General features: G+C 40.4%; 1 protein-coding gene across 1 annotated transcript in view; it reads right to left on the reverse strand.

Annotated features, from left to right (window-relative positions):
* Nucleotides 1-10,616, reverse strand: part of CCDC171 (coiled-coil domain containing 171) — a 236,209-nt gene extending 225,593 nt beyond the window's left edge. Inside the window, exons 1-3 of the mRNA XM_016214453.2 lie at nucleotides 10,428-10,616; nucleotides 7,420-7,576; nucleotides 1,445-1,580 (exon numbers count right to left, since the gene is read on the reverse strand). Of these exons, the coding sequence (XP_016069939.2) occupies nucleotides 1,445-1,580; nucleotides 7,420-7,463 (180 nt within the window). The 5' untranslated portion in view covers nucleotides 7,464-7,576; nucleotides 10,428-10,616. The remainder of the gene's footprint in view (nucleotides 1-1,444; nucleotides 1,581-7,419; nucleotides 7,577-10,427) is intronic.
* Nucleotides 10,617-14,729: the final 4,113 nt, after the last annotated feature.

Consider the following 14,729-nt stretch of genomic DNA (forward strand, 5'->3'; position numbering starts at 1 on the left):
GGAAGCAAAAAACACCCAATCAAAAGAGCAAAAAGAAAAAAGAATCTAGAAATATGAAAATAGTGTAAGAAGTCTCTGGGATAACTTCAAGCAGCCCAACATTTGCATTATGGGCGTACCAGAAGGAGATGAAAGACAGCAAGAAATTGAAAACCTGTTTGGAAAAATAATGACAGAAAACTTCCCCTACCTGGTGAAAGAAACAGACTTACAAGTCCAGGAAGCACAGAGAGTCCCAAACAAGAGGAACTTAAAAACGCCCACACCAAGACACATCATAATTAAAATGCCAAAGGTTAAAGACAAAGAGAGGATCTTAAAAGCAACAAGAGAAAAGCAGTTAGCTACCTACAATGGCGCACCCATACAACTACCAGCTGATTTCTCAACAGAAACTTTGCAGGCCAGAAGGGATTGGCAAGAAATATTCAAAGTGATGAAAAGCAAGAACTTAAAACAAAGATTACTCTACCCAGCAAAGCTATTATTTCGAATTGAAGGTCAGATAAAGAGCTTCACAGCCTGGCGAGCATCGCTCGGTGGTTAAGCATTGACCTATGATCCAGGAGACTGCAGTTTGATTCCCAGTCAGGGCACATGCCCGAGTTGCGTGCTGGACCCCACGGTGGGGGATGTGCAGGAGGCAGCCAATCAATGACTCTCATCATTGATGTTTCTATCTCTCTCCCTCTCTCTTCCTCTCTCTGAAATCAATAAAGACACATTAAAAAAAAAAAAAGAGCTTCACAAATAAGAAAAAGCTAAAGGAGTTCATCACCACCCAACCAGTACTACATGAAATGTTGAAGGGTCTTCTTTAAGAAGAAGCTAATGAACAAAAGAAACTGACAAACAAAATAGACCCAGAGACATTGAAGCATGCAACAGACTGTGTATCTGAGGGAAGAGGGAAGAGGGGTGGGGGATGAGAAGAGATTAACCAAAGAAGTTATATGCATATATGCATAACCCATGGACACAGACAATAATGGGGTGAAGGCTCGGGGAGTGCATGGGAGCAAGGTAGAGGGGATCAATGGGGGGGGAAATGGGACACCTGTAATACTTTCAACAATAAAGATAAATTTAAAAAAAAAAAAAAAGAGGAAGAAAAACAAACATGGAGTTTGTAATACGAAATGAATATAATTTTTTTTAATCCTCACTCGAGGATTTTTTTTATTGACTGATTTTAGAGAGAGGAAGGGAGAAAGAGAGAGAAACATCAATGTGAGAGAAACATCAATCAGTTGCTTTCCATATACATCCCAATGGAAGATGGAACCCACAACCTAGATGTGTGCCCTGACTGACAATCAAACCGGCAACCTTTTTGGTGTAACGGATGACACACCAACCAACTGAGCCACCGGGCCAGGCCAAAATGAATCTAAATTAATCAAACTCTACTTTTAATATTTTTGGAGAAGAAAATAAATTCTACCTCTTCATTGTGCTTAGTTGTTATTTCTAAATTTTCTTTCTTAGCCCGATGGAGTTTCTTTCTGAGATCGGCAGTAATATCCAATTCTGCTTCATTTTTAAGCATTTGTTTTACATCAGATGAGGCATTCTTCAACCTATAAAATCAGATCATAATAAAATATAATTCTCCATAAGTATATTTCCAGCACTTCTGGTATTTTTGATGACTTATTTTTCAAAAAATACAGAGAACATGTTATAGTATTTGCCCTTCAAAAAACTTACAATCTAGTAAAATATGTTGATTACAAAAGCTAGGTAGAAATGCAAAACAGTATATGACTAGAAACAAACTACTGTCCTTTGGGAAATCACCACATTGTTCAAGATTGGTACTTAAAGGTTATCTGATCCTATCACAGCTGGGCAGTTTTGCAAGGGACTAAGTTCTTTCCTTTTTACCTTTTTAAAATACTTTACTTATTGCAAATGTAATATATTATTACACAAAGGAAAAGTATAAACAGGAGAATACAAATTCCTGCTTTAAAACAGCATGGTAAAGCACTCTCTCCCCAAAATTAAAATTAAAATTTTAATTAAAATAAGAAAAAAGAGCACAGAAGATGAGCCAAAATATTGGAAGCTGGAAAGCAGGTAGACAAGTGGTAACCAACTCATGTCAGAATGTTCAATTAAAAGTCAACAGTGGGGAAAGCAACCTGATTTACACCAGAGTCCCAACAACGTCAGTTCATTGGCAACACCTTTGAAAATGGAGGTAAAAGTAGAGCAGAAAACAGGAAAATTGGTTGAAAGCCTACCTCTCTTCCCCACTCGAGCAGAATACTAGGGGTTTACTCCCTGGACAGGATAAAACAGAAGGTCTCTGGATTGAAGACATCAGATACAAATGGGGTAAGGGATCCATACTGAAAACAAGAGACTCAAGTAAAAATTTATTTAATAAATGAGAGCCCTGGTCTTCTAATACTTCTTGTCTGCCAGAACAATGGCAGCCAAGAGGAAATTGGAGGGGTCTTCTCTGGAGAATCTAACCAGCATGGTGAAAAAGACTTAAAGATGCTGATGCTAGTAGTTTTCCAGCAAAATAGAATGCCAGAACACAAAGCCTCACACAGTGAGCTTCCAATCACCTTTTTAGGCGCTACTTTTAAATATGGACAGCCAAGGATCACCAAAAGTTAGGAAGCACCTAATATGAAAGATAGAGACCAATGGGAGGTGGGGGAGGACGTGAGGAAGCCCTCAAAGATTATGCAGGGAAAAGATAATTTTTAAAAAACAAAAGAGAGAGAATGAGGAAGACCTAACATTAATATCCTCAGAAAAATAGAAGAGAAAATAACATCAATAAAATAAGAACTGAATGTGATTTTAAAAAATAAATATTTGGAGAATTTAAAAAAAGAGCTCTTGGAAATCAAAAGCACAAACTAAGACAAAAAAAAAAAAAAAAAACCCTAAATATATAAATGTAAAAAAATCTCCCAGATGCCTGAAACAATTCCAAGGGAAGATAATTTCCAACTTAGAATTTTATGCCCAAAAAGACACAATTCAAGGCGAGGGTATGAAAAAAAACTATTTCAGCCCAGCCAGGCATAGCTCAGTGGTTGAGCATCGACCTGGGATCCAGGCGATCGGGGTTCGATTCCCGATCAGGGCACACGCCCGGGTTGTGGGCTCGATCAATGACGCTCTCATCATTGATGTTTCTATCTCTGTCTCTCCCTCTCCCTTCCTCTCTCTGAAATCAATAAAGATATATTTAAAAAAAGAAAAAGAAAACAACTATTTCAGATATGCAAGGTATTAAAAAATTTATGTCTTGTGAACTTTTTCAAGAGGCTAATGGAAGATCTGATTCACCAAATAAGGACCTAAACTTAGAAAGAGAAAGACATGGAAACCCAAAAGTAGAGTATTCACAACAAGAAAACAGCAAAGGGATTTCCAGGACAATCAGGAAAAGAAACACCAAATGACAATTGTGCAATGAAGAAAGCACTTAAAGAGCAATCTGTCCCAACTGTACTGGCCAAAGCCTCCAGGAGTGATTTCTTTAACAGAAAACAACAGAATACTTCAACCATCTGAACATATTGAGAGATTTATGCACCTTGGTTGGAGCATGAAGTTCAATTTATGATAAATTTATAGAAATTAAGCAAACTAAATAATAAATGAGACAATTATTAAATCCAAGAAAAACAAAGTGTACAAAACAGAAAAAATACTACTAAATAATACTACATGGTTCTCCTGGGAAGATACACTGAATAACTAATCTAACCAAGATTATAATATCACTATATACAGAGAGGGTACAAAAGGGAGGCAAGCATAAATGAAAAAGAAAAATTATGATCATCTGTAGTATTCTGCAAGTGGGGAAGAGATTGGGCAAAACTGAAAACTCAAATAGCATTATAAAAATATTTTAAGACATATAGACTTAAAAAAATCATCTCAGGACCCAACCAGTGAGGCTCAGTGGTTGAGAATCAACCCATGAGCCTGGAGGTCATGGTTTGCTTCCCCGTCAGGGCACATGGCCAGGTTTCAGGCTTGATTCCCAGTAGGGGGCGTGCAGGAAGCAGCCAATCAATGAATCTCGCTCATCACCGATGTTTCTCTCTCTCTCTCCCTCTCCCTTCATCTCTCTGAAATCAGTAAAAACATTTTAAAAAATCATCTCAGGAAGCTGAAAATGACTATCTTAGATACCAAAAAAGTGATTTGTCTCAATGAAATTGGTATTCTAATTTTTATCAAAACTTACTATAAAGCTACAATAATCAAAACTGTGTGAAACTGAATTAAGAATAGATATACAGCCCAGCTAGTATGCCTCGGAGGTTGAGCATCGACCTATGATCCAGGAGATCTCGGTTCATCAGTTCGACTCCTGGTCAGCGCACATGCCTCGGTTGCAGGCTCTATCCCCAGAGGGGGTGTGCAGGAGGCAGCCAACCAATGATTCTCATCATTGATGTTTCTCTCTCTCTCTCTTCCTCTCCCTTCCTCTCTCTGAAATCAATAAAGACATTTAAAAAAAAAAAATAGACAGACAGAACCACATACCAGAATTAAGACTCTAGAAATAAACTCAGACACACGATATAAAGGTGTCAAGGCAATTCGATGGAGAAAGGATAGTCTTATCAACAAATGATGCTGAAACAACTGGATATCACATAAAAAAAAGATGAACCCTTACCTTACAATATACATTAAAAGTAACTTACAATGAAGCACGGATCTAAATGTAAGAAATAAAATTGTAAAACCTCTAGTAGCAAACAGGAGAAAAATCTTCATGGCCTTAAATTAGGCAAAGATTTCTTAGATATGAAACCAAAAGCACAATCCATAAAGGAAAACATTTGGACTTCATAAAAAGTAAAAACTTTTGCACTGCAAAAGATATTAAGAAAATGAAAAGCCAAGGAGAAAAGGAGAAAAGCGAATAGGAGAAAATACTTGTAAATTATATATCTAATAAAAGACTTGTATCCAGAATATATAAAGAACTCTTAAAGCTCAGTAACAAAAAAAAAAAACAATTTTAAAATGGGCAAAAGACCTGAACAGGCTTTTCACCAATAAAGATATACAAATGGCCATAAAAGCACATGCAAAGATAGTCAACAACATCACTCATTAGGAAAATACAAATTAAAATCATGATGACACATCACTTCACACTCACTAGAATGGATAGAATTAAAAACTCAGAAAATTTAAGTGTTGGCAAGGATGTGAATAAACTAAAACCTTCATACACTGCTGGTGGAAATGTAAAATGGCTCAGCCACTTTAGAATATAATTTGGCAGTTTCTTTAAAAAATTAACATAAATTTATTATACAATGAAGTAATGCTATTCCTAAGAATTTACTCAAGAGAAATGAAATCATAATATCCACCCAAAGACTTGGACACAAATGTTCATAACAGCATTATTCATAATAGCCAAAAAGTGGAAACAACCCAAATGTCTATCAACTGGCAAATGGGTAGCCAAAACGCTGTATATCCTTAATCCATTCAATGGAATGCTATTCAGCATTGAACAGAAACAGCATTAAATGTACTGATAACTATTACAACATGATAAACCTGAAAAACATGCCTAGCAAAAGAAGATAGATACAAAAGGCCTCATATTGTATGATTCCATTTATGTGAATTGTTCATAAAAGGCAAATCTATAGAAATAGAAAGTAGATCAGTAGTAAATAGCTGAGTTTAAATACATTTATTCTATTCTAGAATTCTGAAGAGTAATTTAGCCATTAAAAAATTATGGCAGCCCAGTCAGTATGGCTCAGTGGTTGAGGGTCAACCCATAAACCAAGAGGTCACTGGTTCGATTCCCCATCAGGGCACATGCCCAGATTGTGGGCTTGATCCCCAGTCAGGGGCATGCAGGAGGCAGCCGATCAATGAAGACTCTTTCATCATTGATGTTTCTATCTCTCTCTCTCCCCCTTCCTCTCTCTGAAATCAACAGATATAGTTTTAAAAATTGTGGCAGATGTATATATTGATATAGTAAGATGTTCCCCCCAAAACTGAAAGGCAGAATACTAAAATAATGTGAAACATTACTCTAATTTTTAAGACATATATTTACAGATATATATATATGTTCATAAAAAAAGGTATGGACAAGTATATATAAAAATAGTAGTAGTTAACTCTAAGTAATAGGATTATAAGTAGTTTTGTTGCTGTTTTATTTGTATTTTTTAATTTTTCTAAAAATACATGTATTACTTGCATTTAAATATACATATATGTATGTACATATATAAAATAAAATATCAGAGCAGGAAGGAACCTTGAAGATCCTCTATTCAGTAGTTTTTGAACAGTATTTATCACCCGTGGTGGTGAACAAGCTGAGACCTCACTCTTGACCCTTGCCACATTTGATAAAAGAAAAAGTCCTCTTTGAGATGAAATTTTACCAAAGTAAAAAGTTTATATTATTCATTTATTCCCCACCCTGCTCCAGAAAGGACTTAAGGTATCTTCTAAAGATAGGTAGAAAATGTTTATGTAGCAAACCCTATTTATAGGTGAAGTACATATTAGTCATGGTTCTTGCCCCACCCACACATCCTTGCTGAAAAGTGGTCTAGATCAGTTCTTCTCAAACTAATAAGAGCAACGACTGTTCGGACTATTCCCACCATCCATCCCATGATGAGTTTGTAAAATATATTTTAAATGGATAACGAAAAAAGAAATTTTAAAACCATAAAATATAACCCCAAGTGTCTTATTAGATTCAACAAACAGAAAATGACTCTGTTACACGATTATAAAAGTTTCTAAACACTTACTTTCAATTTCTGCACTTAGCTCTTTGTAACCACGCTTTGGGTTGCACTCTGCGAGATGGCTCAGTCATATTATAGACTCGGGTCTTTACACTACTCATATCAGAGGAGAATAAACCAAAGGTAGGCGCCTCACCCAAAAGCGGGTATCAATGGCACGAAACAGATGAGCAGTAGCAATTCTTGCAATGTAAACTCCAAGTAAAGAAGCAGTTAGCAGCTGGAGCTAAAACTAAAAGGGTGTTACAGAGTCGTGCACTAGGGTTGCAGCAATGAGGAAGAAAGAATTAGAGACACAGATATTACAGCTGGCCAAAGGCATCACCACACAGAAATGTGAAGAAGCAGAAATATAAGAAGAAACGATTTAGAAAAGTAGAAAAGAATAAGGGACAAAAGAAAGTACAGACACTTTGACTTTCATGGGCCGATTAATAAAGAAGTGCAAAGAGCAAACAAAGTCTCCAGAGGCATCATTCCTGCTCCCCCAGTCCCATGAAATCCCCACCTCCCTTACCAGACTGAGAATTCTTACAGCCAGCCCCTCCAACCACTGACTTCTCCCTGCTCCTTGCAACCAAAAGCAATCCTCAACTAAAGGAAAAGACTAGAGGCTTACCTTTGGGGATCACTGGTGACATTACTTGAAGTGTTTAAATTCATGATAAGTCTTCCAACTCTTGCCAAATACCCCACTGTTTCTTAACATATACTTCGTTATCGATGATTAAAATTATCCAAGGTGTCTGTGATTTACAGGTTAGATGGACTGAAGTCTGTTAAAATAGTAAACAATACAACAGTGGTTATATATGTGAATCTGAGACCATGGGAGGTTTTTCTTTTGTTCTTTGACTTATTTATATTTTTAAATTATTGTCTAGTGAACATATCCTTATATTTTTAGAAGCCATAGTATTTTATTTCTTTTTAAAAGATTAGAAGCAAAAATGACAAAATGTTAGAAAGATGTTTCTTCTTGTAAGAGCACGGTAATGCTATTAGATTATTTTCATCTTCAAATACAAAGAAAAAATTATTGTAAAAAGATAGTGACGAATCTTCTTGAACTGGAAAAGGAATAGGCAGTGCTTATCTGTAAGGCATAGAACTCAGTTTGAAAGAAAATGAAGTCCAGGGTCATTTTGGGGTTCCTAAAGACTTTTGAATAAATATTTTTAATGCAATGTTACAATCAAAGGCCGAAGTACTCCCAAATAAAAGATCTCACGGTAATTCTCAAAGGCCTTCTGTTAAGAGTCAAAGAGGAAGAAAGAGAGGAGAGCATCGGTCACTTACACTGGCTTTCTCACTGGGACCCTCTTCTATGGGATATACTCCAAATTGCACAGAGTCAACCATTTAAAGTAAGTTACTTTAAATGAAGGAGTCTCTGGGTAAACATTTTAAACAGAGAGATAACCATAATTAATTAAGTCCACATAGACACAAATATCAAGATCCCACAAGTGTCTCCCCAGCAGAAGTCCAATATCTTAAGATAGAAATGAACTTCGGACTCAGAAGTAAGTATCTTACAAGTATGTGGCAGTGGGCGAGTCACTTAAGCTCCCTGAGCCTGTTTCCTCAACCATAAGCAGCGGATAACTATATCAACCTCGCTCATAAATTTGAAATTTAAATAATACATATAGCACATATATAGTACTCAGTCTCTATCAATGTCTATTACTGAACACAGAACCCTCTAAGAAAATATAATGATCCCTGACAAAGAAAGGGTATAGGCGATACAGGAAGTGAGTTAGTCTGCTGAAAGATGTAAATAAAGAATTGTTTAGTGAAACTGTGGGTGTATAGGGATATCTAGACCAAAAAAAAAAAGAAGACTAAATTGTTCTGTCCCTGCTCTCACAACCCTCAGATATCACTGGAAGAGAAACTCACATAAGCCAACTGGGATGTAAATTCAACCATGGTCCTGAAAACTGACTAATGGCTCCTATAGACAGGGACCAAGGGATCTTTAAGACAGTAAGTGGTTCATGTCACTAACAGTAGACTAGTTTGACCTAGGACAAAGAGGACATAATTTTTACCAAGATGGGGGACAGGGATGGGGGGATGGGGAGGGATCACATTTCTCCGGGCCCCTAAAAGACTAAGTTGGGGAATAGTGGCAGATAAGCAAATACCCATCATTCATTTACTGAGCACCTACAACAGTGCCGAGCGCTGTACTTGGTACTTTTATACAGAATTCTGATCTTACAACATTGCAATGTAAAGATTATCCCATTTTTCAACAGAGAAAACTAAGACTCAGAGATTAGAAGTAACTTGCCAAAAGTCACACAGTTATAGGACCAAGATTCCAACTCATAACTATCTAACTCAAAAGCCCAAGCTTTCTGTACAGGGCCACAGTTGATATATACAATTGAGTCATAAGTTATTTTACCTAAGGTTTATTATCCTTACTTCAGCTAAGGAAACTCTTTTAATCCAGAGAGACCAAATGACTTGCCTAAGGGCAGTCAGTTACTAAGTGGGGGACACTAAGGTCTTAATCAAGCTCTTCTGATACTGAGCCCCAAAATCTTTTTTTTTACTATGTGTTGTGTTTTTTTTTATTGATTTCAGAGAGAGGAAAGGAAAGGGAGAGATAGAAACTTCAGTGATGAGAGAGCATCATTAATCGGCTGCCTCCTGCACGCCCCCTACTGGGGATGGAGCCACAACCCCAGCATGTGCCCTGACTGGAAATCCAACAGTGACCTCCTGGCTCATGGGTGGACACTCAAACCACTGAGCCACACTGGCAGGGCCCAAAATCTTTTTAGCTTACCACATGCCTCCAGTGGTCACACTCCAGAGAAACTGTCTTCAGAATAGAAGTAAAAGGGTTAGAACTTACAAGGAATGGACTCTTGTAAGTTCATGGTGGGTTCTTTCATCCAAGATTATGAAACTATAAAATATCGATATATAATGTATTCAGAAGAATTGGAAACCAACTGAAATCGCTTCTCATGTAAACTTATGCAGTATCGTTTGAGATCCGTTTAAAATGAATAAGTATGAATTCCTAGGGAACTTTTCATCATGGAATAAAGAACATTAAAAAGGAGTCTCGATTCCTGCAGAATATTTACAACCTCGTTAAAATTCACAGCGGACTTTTCTAAGTCTCTTAGAATCCTTGAGGGTAAGCAGCAGACGCTACAGAAGGCAGCCTGGCACAACTCGTTCTTTCAGTTATCAAACATTTATAGAGTCTAGTGTGTGGCTGGCATTTTTTTAAAAGAATGAATAAGACGTGGTCCCTGTCCTCGAAGGGCTTTTATTGACTCTCAGGAGGTTACAGGCTCCGCAGCTCCAAGTTCAGCCCCCCGGGTCCTGCCCTCTGGTCCTGCCGGGTCTTCGGGGTACAGCGCGGCCGGCGCGGGGTTAGGATGCTCCAGAGAGAACTTCCTCCAGGAGGGCGGAGAAGCCCAGCCCAGGAAGCTGAGGGCGTGTCCCCCACGGACGACACGAACACCCCCAAAACAGTCCCAAACTAACTCGGGTCGCCCGTAACACTCACTGAAGCCTCCCCCACCCCTGTTCCTCGCTACACCTCCCCGCCCAAGTCGTTCACCTCGGAGACCCCCGCCCCGTGGTTACCTCTGGGGGCTCCGGTGGTCCAGACCGCACACCCAAGACCCCTGGGGCAGCTTCAAATCTGAAAGGTAGAAAGAGGCCCAGGCTGATCGCGGGGGTCGGAGCAAAACACTGAACTGGACGGACTCTAGGACCCGGGGCTGGTGCGCAAACAGCAAAAGGGGACTGGCGCGGGACAAACCCCAAGGAGACTAGTGTTTACAACGGCCACTTCCGGAGCCTCGGCTTCCCTCGCAGACCTCCGCACACTTTCGCCCGCCTCCGGCCCCGCCCCGCCCGGCCGCCTCCCGCCTCCCGCCTCCCGCCGCTCCAGCTGCCGGATACGCGCTCGGAGAACGCCGCGCTCCGATTGGAAGCGCCGGGCCCGCGAGGCTGGGCGGCGAGCCCGCGCATGCGCCGTTGCCGGGGAACGGTGCGCTCGCGGCCGCGCGCCGCCTCGCGCCGGGCGCGCCTCCTCCCCGCGGGCGAGGGCTGCTGTTCCCTCTCCGCGGTGCGGTTCCCGGCGTGGGGAGCCCAGGCCTGAACCCCCGGGGAGCCGACTGAAAAATGCGGGTTTCTGAGCCCCTGTACCCCGCCCCCTGGTACACCTCGAAGATCGGGTCCGGCCCCTGCCTTTTAAAACGAGCGTCCCTGCTAAGCAGATTCTTAGAGCCCAAGCAGCCCCGCGGGGTCCGCGATCTGGTTCCCGAGCCAGGGAGCGGTCCGCTCGGCTTCTGCACGAGCGGCTTGTTTCCCGCAGTTTATTCTGCTCTCTGCCGCCACCGCGCTTCTTGCCCCTTCCTCCCACCCCCATTGTGGTTATAAATTGAGCCAGAAAAAGGCGGGTCGGTGCGCTGATGCTGTTGCAGCGCCTTTCCTTATAAATATTGCATAACGAGGTGCCTCGCAGAAACGTCCTTGGAGCCTTAGCGTGTGCTCCGAGTCTCCTAACCCCCTTCCTCCTCCCCAGCCCCAAGCACACCCCCCGCACACACCCCCGCACCCCGCGCACGCCTGCCTCTTGTTGACCATTCACACTTCGGTCGCTCCCGGTAGCGGTTTCACAATCTGCTGCCGCCTCCGGGAGACTGGAAAACCGAATCCTCTTTTGTTCCTTGGCTTTTGAAACCCTATTCCCCAAAGAACATTGCAAACTGGCGGGATTTTGATGAAGCGTTTCATCTTCGCCGCCGTCGCCTCCTCTGCGCAGGCAGGTGTCCGATGCAAAATGAGCCCTTGATGCCAAAATCCTTCCCCGTGGATTGTGATCAGCCCGAAACCAGGTAGGGGACCGTCTTTCCCGTCTCCCTGGGGAGAACCAACGGCCATCAGTGAGAATATAAATTGGGATTAGAAACCTCTGATTCCTGTAGACCTACTGAAACTTTAATTTGTCTGAGTTTAGTCATTTAGATTTAAAAAGGAGACCCATCCCACTTCCTCATAATTTTTACCAGAAAGAGGATAATTGCTTCAAAGGAAAGAGCTTCTGGAAAGGACCAGATGGCCCACTCTGAGATTCAGAAATGAAATGGAAGATTACAACAGACTAGAGATTAAGACTTTTTTTACTTGACAAGTTTTAAATAATATTTATAAAATTTCTTGTTTATGTTTTTTATTGATTTATTGATTTGAGAGAGGGGAAGGGAGATAGAAAAATCGACTTGTTCCACTTATTTATGTATTCATTGGTTGATTCTTGTATGTGCCCCACGACCTTGGCATATCGGGATGACGCTCTAACCAGCTGGGCCACCGGGGCATGACTTATTTATGTTTAAACAAAAATCACAAAATTGAATATTTTGTGGCAAGAATAAATGCCAAATATACTATACTGCACACTTTTTTAGTAATAAATAGGTGCAACATGAACACTTGCGATCATCACTTACTTGTTCACTTAACATTTATGGAATACAAACTATTTACCCAGCCTGGTGCTAGGTAATAGGAATACAGGATATATAATATACATACAGAACTTTGAGCCTAGTCTGGGAAAGTAGCTTCACCAAGCTGAGAAGAGATTGGAAGATGTGTAAGCTACAAACACCAGCACAGAAAATTGCATCAGGCATTTGGAAAACTGGAAGAAGCTCTGCCTGCAGTCTTAACGGTAGAGTGGAGTGGGTAATAAGATATGAGGCTGGAGAAATAAGCAGAACCAGATCACAGAGGACCTTCTACTTCGTGCTTAGTTTATCCAACAGCAAAGGTAATGAAGGGTACTAAGCTGAAAAGTTATAATCATTACATGATAAACCTGAGTGCCCTGACCTGCGGCATGGCTCAGTTGGTTGAGGGCGGTCTGGTGCACCAAAAGGTGGCTGATTTGATTCCAGATCAGGGCACATGCCGGTGATTTCAGGCTTGATCGCCAGTAGGGGGCATGCAGGAGGCAGCCAATGGATAGTTCTCGCATGGATGTTTCTCTCTCTCTTCCCCTCCCCCCTCCCTCTCACTTTCTCTCTCCCCCCCCCAAAAAAAATAAATCAATTAAAAAATAAAATACTTGGAGCTTTCCCATGTTTTTCAGTAGTTACAAGGTCAATTCTGTGTTATCTCTTATTTGCCTAACATGCTGCTACTAATGAAACATTGCATGTTAAGATGCTCTCTAACCCATGTCCTTCTTAGCCTCAAGAGTTACAATACTGGCCTCATTCTTCCTTTTCCTGCCAATCCTTCTGAGAGATTATTTAATCTGTCTTTACTAGCACTCCACCAAACAGCTTCCCAAGCCAATAGTGACCTCATTGCCATCCCAGGCCTCTTGAAATCACTGACAGCGATCCTCCTTGGATTTCTCTCCAGCATAGGTGAGACTCTTGGTTTCTCCAACTCTGACCTTTTTGCTGCTGCTCAGGGAACCTTTATCCCTTTCTTGCCCCTCAAAGTGATATTTTCTGACTTTCTGCCCTCAACCTTCGAATTTTCTCATACAAGCCTCCTCCTCAGTGATGTCACCCATTCCCTAGGTCTTCGATTTTCAATTCTTTTTGTCTACCTGACATCCTAATATCATAAACTGAGCTCCGGTATTGAATTTTTAACTCCAGTTGGAACAGTGCCATTTTAATGTCTGGCGATATTGAATTCGGTACATCTAAAAATTATCTTTTCCAACTTCTCACTGGAGCCCTCCAAACTACTCCTCTACCTATTTATAAAACTTCTAATCTGTTAGACATCCAAATTGAAAGAAAACAACTCAGAGAAACCTTCTCTCAAGCCCTCAATTTCTAAATCTAAGAATCAATTAAGTCCTCGCTACTTTTTCTCTAAGTCTCCTGCCTTCTTTCTGTGCCTACTCCTAAACATCTTCATTTGTTTCCTTATCACTTTAGATCTAGACACTTGTGATCAGGACCTTCACTGTGGTCTAATGCAGGTCACTCAACCTGCCCCTTCTGTGCAAATTCTCAACATTTTTACAAATTGACAACGAAAATCTATGGCATTTTTAAACCAGCATATATGAGAGGAGAAGATCAAAAAGTAGAAATTCTAATAACAATGTTTTTTCTGATATATCTCCTCGGGCAGGGGAAACAAACAAATAAACAGACAAACATACAAACAAATGGGACTACAAAAAAAGTAGAAAAAAATCAAAAGCAGGCCTAAGGGCATATGTGTACCTTTCTGACACTAGGGGAGTGTTCTGTTCATTGTATGCATGTGAACCTTATGGTGTTTTAAGCACCAGATGATCCTCGTCCTTTTGACCCTTCAGTAACCTCCCCCAGAAGGTTCAAACACCAGGTGCTTGCTAATTAAGCTGTTTTGGTATCAATTCTTAGAACAGCAAGGCCTTACTATAATTGTTGCTCTCAGCAGCCCTGGTCCTTTGTTCCTTCAATCCCCGTTCTGTATACTTATATTACCCTCTTGATCAGTTCTTTTAATGACTCCTCAGTCCTTACTGGATAAAACCCAAACTTTTCCCTCATCAATTAAAGGCCCCTAGTCTTGTCCCTACTTGTCTTTCCAGCCTTTCCTTCACTCTCATAATGAATCTCCCCTCTCATTCACATTAGAACGAAAAACATAAAACATATGGGACTAAATGGAGTAAGAGGTAGGCATGGGTTTATATTAAAAGTTTTAAGGTATCTAAGTTCATATAAAAGATTTAAATCCAGATAACATTATTTATTGAATATATATGTGCCAAGCACTATGATAAGTAGTTTCACATTCTCTTTTTTTCCAAAAATGCAAATATCTTTATTATTTACTCCAATAATATATGGTCACTTAAGAAATTGGGCAACTGTAGAAAAGCAAAAGTCTCCCCCAAATCCTACCTTCCCATCC

This window comes from Miniopterus natalensis, chromosome 12 (assembly GCF_054644295.1).
Source record: "Miniopterus natalensis isolate mMinNat1 chromosome 12, mMinNat1.hap1, whole genome shotgun sequence".
Classification (NCBI taxonomy): domain Eukaryota; kingdom Metazoa; phylum Chordata; class Mammalia; order Chiroptera; family Miniopteridae; genus Miniopterus; species Miniopterus natalensis.